The 9,049-nt window shown below is 35.0% G+C and overlaps 1 protein-coding gene across 2 annotated transcripts in view; it reads left to right on the forward strand.

Annotated features, from left to right (window-relative positions):
* Nucleotides 1-8,653, forward strand: part of LOC109374140 (adhesion G protein-coupled receptor B3) — a 409,286-nt gene extending 400,633 nt beyond the window's left edge. For both annotated transcript variants that reach the window (XM_019628473.1, XM_019628474.1), the window contains 2 exons: nucleotides 7,480-7,523; nucleotides 8,625-8,653. In XM_019628473.1, the coding sequence (XP_019484018.1) occupies nucleotides 7,480-7,523; nucleotides 8,625-8,631 (51 nt within the window). In that variant the 3' untranslated portion in view covers nucleotides 8,632-8,653. The remainder of the gene's footprint in view (nucleotides 1-7,479; nucleotides 7,524-8,624) is intronic.
* Nucleotides 8,654-9,049: the final 396 nt, after the last annotated feature.

Here is a 9,049-nt window from a genome sequence, read left to right on the forward strand (position 1 = left end):
ATAGTGGCTGGCAAGATTGGGCCCCGGGTTATATCATTTGTCATTAATGGCCCCCAAAGATTTCTACATCCTAATCCCCAGAAACTGTGAATATGTTATGTTACAATCAAAAGAGATTTTGCAAATGTGATTAAGGGTAAGGGCATTGACATGGAGAGATTATCCTGGATTATCTGAGTAGGTCCAATTTAATCACATGAGCCAGTGAAAAGTGAATAACCTTTCCCTATGGCTACAGTCTGAGAGATGCAACTTAAAAAGGACTCAACTGCCATGGCTGACTTTGAAGATAAAGGAAGAGGGCCATAAGCCAAGGGATATGGGCAGCCTCTAAAACCTTAAAGCAACCCCTGGTTGCCAACCAAGAAGGAAATGTCGACTCAGTCCTACAACTGCTAGGAACTGAATTCTGCTGAAACCTGAATGAACCTGAACATGGATTTGCATCTAGCTTCCCCAGAAAAGAGTGCAATTTTGCCAATGTTTGATTTCAGTCTTGTGAATTCTTGGGCAGAGACCCAGCTGACCTCATCAGACGTCTGACCCACGGAAACTGCAAGATGATAAATTTGTGTTCTGTGCTGATAAGCTTGTAGTAATTTTTACAGCAGGGATATGAATAACCCTGCATTGGAGCATTGCAACATTTTTAGATTATGAAGATAATATATATATATATATATGTATACATTAATATAGTGCCGTTTGAATCAGACATACTACAATACTGATAATAGATTATTCTATAAAAATAAATTAGCAACTAGAGATTACATTTCGTTCGCTGATCATTATACCAGCACTTCAGGAACCTGATTAAAGGAACCCCCTGACAGCAAGAATGGCCATTGTAAAATGGAGGCGGGATATTAGGAAAAATTAGAGGAAGCCATGAGATAGCACTACCTTTGCAGCCACAGGAAGGGCCTTGTGGAACCCAGTGCTGCATGTCAGGGACAACGCTGACATTTGTAGATATGTTGTGTTCTTGAAGCAATTTAGCAAAACTTTTCTGCTGGCAGTTGATAGACTGGAACAGCAAAAAAAAAAACCCACCTGTGCCAGCCTTTGTCTCCACTACAACCTCATAAAAGTATTATTAGGACACATTATTATATCCTCTTGGCTATAAAAGGAAAAGACTCAAGCCATGTGTTAAATCCATTAAGAATCTAGTTATTTAGTATTTTTTTATGAAATTCTTTGACACTTCAAGTCATAGGAAATACTTGGAGAGTTATTTCCCCCTAGATGACCAATTTGTTCATTGAGAGGTTCACCACATTCCTTGCAACCATTACAGGAATGATGTAATCATATATGGGTAAGACACTTTAACACATATATATGGAGGCAATGATTGTCTTTGAAGGATACACATATAAATAACCCATGACAGTGGTTCTACATTTTACTGTTTCCCATATGTCAAATACAAAGTATTCATCAAGAAATAATGTACATTCAGGTTAGTGATATAGCTCAGAAATTAAAGAAGCAAGCTGTTGTCACATCCACAAAAATAGTGTCATCTGGTTAATGTGAGCTACTGAGTAACCACATAGCAGAGGCTGAATGTCTGCCCTCGTCTTGCATTCCAATTAAATAGCTGCCAACTCCTCTAGAAGAGCTATGTAACATAGATGTGACTCGTCCTGATAAAATAATACCCTGCATTGCTAACTTCAGTGGCCTCTATATCATTCTGCTTTCCTTATAGCCAACTCCTTCCTTCCCATCTCCTTGACTTGACTGGTTCCCAATGTGATTCTTTCTATAGAACCCTTGTAAATTTATTCGAAAATCCTGTGTCTCCATAGTCCTATTACTATGAACATGGTCTTGCACTTCTTCTTTTTTAACGGGTACTACATTTTTTTTTTTTAAGATTCCATTGGGGAATTGGGGGAGGGGAACAGTGTTGGGGAATTGGGGAAGGGAACCAGCCAAGTTGTTGTTCTTCAGTCCTCGCTTATGGAGAGTGCCATTCACCATCCGGCTTCCCATCAGCAGCTCGTGGCCTCTAAGCTCAAGGTGCTGTGTTCAATCTTAGTTGTGGGTGGGCGTAGCCACCATCCCATGGGGGAGTCAAACCAGCAGCCTTGTTAAGAGTGCTCGCCCATATCCACTGAGCCATCCAGGCAGTATTGCAATTTCAATCAGGTTCTCTAGACTTTAGATATCTACCAGTCACATCCTCAAAAAAAAAAAAAAAAGTTAGACCCAGATTTAATTATTTTTAAAAATCATTTAAAATACTAAAATATGGAACAGTACTCACCATAACCTTGAAAAAGTTTCAAAAAACATTCAACAGACTATTTCCTGTTGTCGAGTTTCATATCATACGTTTTTCAACTTGATCATCCCCTTGAGTGGTGCATTACCCTTTCAGGAACACTGAAGCTCTTTGTAGGTTAAGAGACATAATCCAATAAGGGCTCCCTCCCATTGATCAGCTTTTAGTGACCTGTTATAGATAAGACTACAGAAAAATTTACATCTACTAAGATCTTACCTACCCTAGCATGCATTCCTGGAATTTTTTGTATGTGTTTTCTGAAGAAGCATGAGAATTATAAACAGGATATAAATTATTTTTTTTTTTCTGAATCAGGTCAGTCATTTTGGAAATGTTCTGGAGAAATTCCTAAAATTTATTTGTGCAGTTATCTAACAATTACAACTAAACTTTAGCGGGGAAAGAAAGGAAGGGTAAGCTTAGCAAACTCCAGGTTATTTTAATGTAATGCCTTTATGTCTAAAATTTAGAAAATTAAAGAGAGATGATATAGTGAACAGTCTTTCTCCCATCCACATTCAAAAAGTCAATGTACAATTCTCTAGAAGATATGACAGAAAGAATCATCCTGGAACATCTGAGTCAGAGCATTGGAAGTGATGAAATAGTTATGATGAAGTCACTGCCCTTCTTTATGTCCTTAGATGCTCTGTCTGTTTGCTCATTTGGCCATTATAGAAAACAGGGTATTTTTGTTTCCAGAGGACTATGAAAGGTACAAGAAAGCTAAGAGGTTTCCGGATTCAGAATTTATTATGGCACATGAGCACTAAGCAATTGAAAGTTTGAAGAAAAACAGAGTAAAGTAACCATGTTATATCTGTTGTGTGTGTCTTGAGTAGTATGTCTCCAAATTTGATGTGGATAAATATTAAAGGGAAGTGGAGGGTGTAATTATTAGAATGCATGTTCCTACTTTACCCCACTTTCAAACTTAATGGATCCAAGAAATCTACATTTTTAATAAACATCTCATTTATTCAAGAGTAGATCCAGAGAAAACCCTTTGAAAACATTAAGATATCAGAATGTAATTAAGATAGTATGTGAACTGAATTTATTCAGAACTTAAAAGCGCTAAGGAAAAAGTAGAGAAACTTGGCCTTTATTCATTTTTATTGTGATTGTACTCTTTAACCAACTTCCTTCAGATCTCTGCTTAAATATTATTTTCTTGGTAAAGCCTTCGCAACATACACAATTGCAATCCATCCCCTTGCCACTCTTTCCTACTCATCGCAATTTACATTTCATCATAGCACAGGGTACTATCCAGCATATTATATATTTACTTGTTTATGTTTTTTGTCTCTCTCCTTGCTCCCTTCACTATAGTTAAGCATATGAAACAGGGTTTTGTTTTGCTCAGTGTTGTATTCCCAGTGTTCAGAGGATACTTGTAATGTACAGGTGTTTACTAAGTGATTTTTGCATGAATGAGTGAATGAATGGAGCAAATTGTTTTGTTCGTCTTCCTGGCTCTCTTTTCTGAATTATGTAATTTGTGAGAGTAATTTAACATAATGAAATGTATTTAAAGTATTCCAAAGTAAAATTCGCTTGTGAATGTACCAGAATCACTGAAATCGAGGACTAGAAGGGGTGTCAAATTTCCTATAATATAAAAGAAAAAAGAAAAGTTGTACAAATCAAAGGAAAAGAGAGAACCACCAAAAGAAAAAAGGAAAAAAGAAAAGTTATGCAGACCAAAGGAAAAGACACACCTCGTGCTATATTCTAAAATAGCAACATCTAAACAGATATATTAGTTTGGTTGTTGTGGAAACAGAATAGGGAAGTAAAAGAAAATAGGAAATACTATTAAAGACACTTGAAAGTGGTGTGTAGAACATCTATGGTAATTAGGAAATTTGGGTCATGGAACATTTTTAAAATGCTTAAAAGTGGGTGAGTTGGAATGTTTAACAAGAGTTCAACTATGCAATTTTGAATGGAGTCAAGAGAAAACCTTTTTTTTTTGCTAAAAACATGTTTCAATAATAGCATATCCTTTCCAAAGTTTTCAAATACATGCAGTTTTAATATTTCAAGTGTCAATTACATTGACAGCTTTGTAAATTAAAGTTTAGCCTACTTGTGTCATTTACCTGTCGATTTTTGTTTTCTTAGTTTTGAGAATTTCTTAAATCAATTCTATAGGTTAGTTTGCAGCTTTCTTCTTTCCCTCTCTCTCATGTCTTTACATTTTGTTACTCCTCTGTCACTGAGCTCACCATTTATTTCATTATTGATTTCCCATGAATTCCTCATAACAGATCTTATAGCAGAGTACCATTGAGAAAAGTACCTACAAATTATAGCAAGTATTTTACAAGTGGTTTCCTAGCAGAACCTTGTAGCCATTTTTTTTCTTATTTAAAATTAATCCTCCATTTTTTTTCTTGATGCCCCATCTCATATTCTTTTATTCCTTAAGTGAGTGTTCTGTCCAGGTAATGAGATTCCTCTAATTTGTCTGTTCTGCTTATTTTTCTAAATTTCAAATGTTTAAATAATTGACCTCAGCTCACAGCACACATCTAGTGACTGCACTAGAATGCATGTTCACAGGCGGGTGTCTGTCTGTTGTGTAGGTCCCAGAATGTGCAGTGAAGCATAAGACTGAATGGTGCATTTAGGAACCTGTAATCTCATGTGGATGCTTTTTAAATTTTCACAAAGACAGAAAAAGGGAGAGACATCTAAGAGATGAGGGGTGAAGAAGGTACAGGATAAAGCTGAGGACTGAAAAAGGCATGGTATAAGAGGAAGAGAAGCGTTTCTCATCTTTATTTTCACCTGAAAGTAGAAATCATTTTCCTTAGAGGAGTGAAAAGGAAAGGGGTACCCAAACAATTAAGTTCATATAATATTTCTTTTCTAATATTATTTTCTTTTGTTGTAACCTGTTATGAACTTCAATTTTGAAATATTAATCATATAATCAGCCTTCTGTATTGGTTTATATAGAGATGTAACTTAATCTTGCTTGTAGATTACTAAAAGAAGTGAACTAGATTGAAAGGATCTGTTATCTCGGGTTCTTCATGTGCATTTACTTTCTAAATCCATGAAATATATACTCCCATAACTTGCATTGTAATATACCAAAGATAATTTATTTTCTATAAAGTGCTCTCAGCTCTTTTGAAAAAATCCCTTGATATATATAGCATGACTTTGATACAACATTGTAGTTCTGCTGAGGATTTCTTAGGAAGTCACAAGCTGTATGAAAATTTCAGGTAAAACCAGATAGAGTCTCATCGGACAGATGAAGAAACCAATTTCAAACACCATTCCACTCGCCATCCCTTCAACATCCATATCTAATGCTCCTATAAAACCATCTAAGGACCCACTTCTTCCATGAGACTTGTTCTAACTAACACAGGCCATAATGCTCTGTCCCTCATCTGTCCCTTACACAGTAAATTATGACTAGTCACATTTATATGAACATGTCTCTTGTATTGTTGTATAAACATTCCATATGTGTATTCCTCATCAACTTCTGTAAGACTGTAACCTTTTGCCAAGCAGTATTTTTATGCTCTAAGAGCATAGTTTAGAGGTATGAGCATTTGATAAGAAGGATGGCAACTTGGGTATGTGGTCTGTGGAGGATTTGGGGGATAGTAATGGTGTTAAAATATTGAAGTTAGTCAAATTCTCCAATAAAAAGGAATAAAACATAAAATAGGAGTAGATTTCACAAATTTTATAATAGTGAGCTTAATTTTTATTTTTAGTGAAATTCTAGAATGGAATCAGAAAACAGAATTTAGAAGAGCAATGCTTCACAAAGAGACTGTCTAGCTTTTTAAAGATGTTTTGCCAGATAAAACCCAGTTATCATGTACACGTAGACTAGACTAAGGAAGTAAGCCAGTGAGAGTAAGCCAGTACCTGTTTCAGAACTGTAACTTTTACCTGCCTTAGCCTAGTCATCATTTTATCAATGACTTGGTTGGGTGAAGTTATAGATGTTCTGTTTGTTTCTTCATCCTGTAATGACACAAAGCTTGGAAGCAATAGTGAATATGTGGGATGCACAAGTCAGGATTCAAAAAGCTCCTTAGAGATTTCAAGTATGAGTAATGCCTGTCAATCACAGGAGGAAACTACCAAAATATCTAATATAGTCTCGGATTGCATTACTAAGAGCATGGCACCTACATCGGAGAAGCAATAGCACTACTTCGTTCTGCACAAGTAGGACACAAGTGCATGGTTTTTTTAAACACATTTTAAAAGTGTGTGCTCCAGGAAATGAGTGATGTGGAGGATAAGAGAACTTGAAACTAACAGAGTATGTTTAATAGAAAAAAGAAGGTTCTTCAGGGGTATGATAGAATCTGCAGGTATCTGAAGATATGACATAAAAGAAGAATTACTGGATCAGATTCAAAGAGAAAAATAAGACCCAATGGATGTGGACATGCAGACAGAAAGAAAAAAATTTTCCAGTGATTGTATCCTTCAAAACAGAAAGTACTTCCCTGGATACTCCAGTATAGAAAACTCTTTGTGTCATCCTGAAGGTCATGGTGGCTACTAAATACATAATAACTAAACTTGGAGCACTTTTTTCTCATAGTTCTATATGAGATTCTCATGATTCTATATAAAAATAATCTCTTGATTAAGAAGATGTTGCAAATCAACAGACTCTGTAAATTGGCAATTAATGCAAACATCTGTAGCCTCTAGCTGACCAATTAGAGGCGGAAGAGGAAATGGCAGTGGTAATGGTTGCACATGTGCCTAATACAGGATGTTTCACTGTGATTTAAATATTGTAAATACCTTGATCTCCTTAAAGGAAACAACCCAGCAATTAATATTTTAGAGAAAAAAGTAAAATATAAATCATCAAAGTATGGACCTTGTGTTATATGAGAGCTTCATTTTCAATTTTCAAAAAATAAATAAATAAATAGATAGGTTATTGTATTGGGAATTAATAAATTGTTTTCATGAATAGAATTTTGTGAAAGGAGCCATCAAATTTATGAAAAAGGACATGAAAAATTTTTATGCAAGAAAAAAGGTAGAATTTTAAAATATCTTACTGCAATTTAAGAGTTCTGACATCCTGTTTGCATTTTACACGATCCTTTAATTTTGTATGTATGTATTCCAGATACATTTAATCTTTCTCTGCTTATTTTTAGGGTACTTTGAATCCCTATTGTGTGTTATGGGATGACTCAAAAACGTAAGTGACAGATGTTTTCTTACATTACTTTGAACTAAATATTCAAAGCACATGAAGTTATTTCAGCTTCCTGCTAGTCAACAGGAATATGATAAGTTAGTGAGATGTGTGTTACACTCAAAGAGGGAGCATTCTCCTTTTTTGAATCTGCAGGACAGCATGATGAATATGTTTGTGTGTGATGATGCCATTGGGTTACATCCCAAGATAGGATTGCATTACTTAATGTGTAAGGCACACTGCGATGTGAATTCTATGAGAATTTTTTAAAAGCTCTGATATTTTAAAATGATAGAAGTTCAAATGCTATTTCAACATTTTGCCATAGTAATTCAGTTTATCATTGCAGAATAAAATAGCAACCTCTATAGTCATTTAGCCAATACATTACTTGCGTGACCTTGAATCTATTAGGAGAGTAATTCAATATTTATTATAGCCCTTCCAAATTGTTTTGTTATAAAAATGTTGAGTGGCATTACATTTTCTTATTCATATATTTTATGAAATTCATGAAGACAAAAGAAAATAATTGCAATAAATAAGATGAATAACTCTTCTATGTGTCCTTTGTTTGTACAAGTAATTGCAATATATCTGGTCAAAATCATCTTAATCTCTTTGGTAATTCTATGAATTTTAAAGTCTTAAAGAGCAGAAAAATTCATGATTACATCTTAATTAGACTCCTATATTTTAAATACTTATGTAGCTTTATTTCAGTGTCATAGCCAGATAATACAGTCAGGTTTTGTTTTATTTTGTTTTATATGGAGGGGAGATAAATACCAGTAAATCCCAAAAACCAATACCACCACGGGTATGCTATCAGATGGGGCATTATGTTGTTGGGTTCTATGTATTCTAAGATTTTCCCCAGTGTTCTTCACCCTAAATCTGATCTACATCTGAGGTTTTATGATATGACTAGTATTTCACTAGTAGTTATTGGGGAGTCTAGAAGAAGGACATTCTTAGAATTTCTAGGTAAAGAGCAAACCTACAGGAAATGTGCTCATGCATTCCTAGGACACCAATGCAATTTGTGGTTATTTATGTGGGTGAGAAATCAATGATATTAAGCATATTTTTTTGCTATAGATTCTGATATTTTAGGGACCCTCTTCTACGGACCTTAGTGCCATGAGGAGAATCCCAACTTGCCCTGGTGATAAGATGAGCTGGATGTCCTCGCTAATGTGAATATTTTTTCTCTTTGCAATCCTATAGAAAAATCCATAGTAGTAAAATGTTTGCAAGCTTTCTTTTTCACCAGTAGCAGAGAAGACTTGGTAGTATATTCTAAGGCACTGCTTAGTGTGGTGTATAGCCAAGGGAAGAATAAATGCTACAAAAATCTATTTGTATGTTTTCTATTCAAGGAAATTATGCCATTTTACAGCTACTTGCATGTCTCTGTGAATAGCAGCCAGCTTTTGATTTAATTACCTTTTTAGTGGGTAGAGTGCACTTCTATGTTGACCCAAAGAGGCGAAAGTGTTAGTTATTCCAAAAGACCTTTAGGA

This window comes from Hipposideros armiger, unplaced genomic scaffold, assembly GCF_001890085.2.
Source record: "Hipposideros armiger isolate ML-2016 unplaced genomic scaffold, ASM189008v1 scaffold_795, whole genome shotgun sequence".
NCBI lineage: Eukaryota > Metazoa > Chordata > Mammalia > Chiroptera > Hipposideridae > Hipposideros > Hipposideros armiger.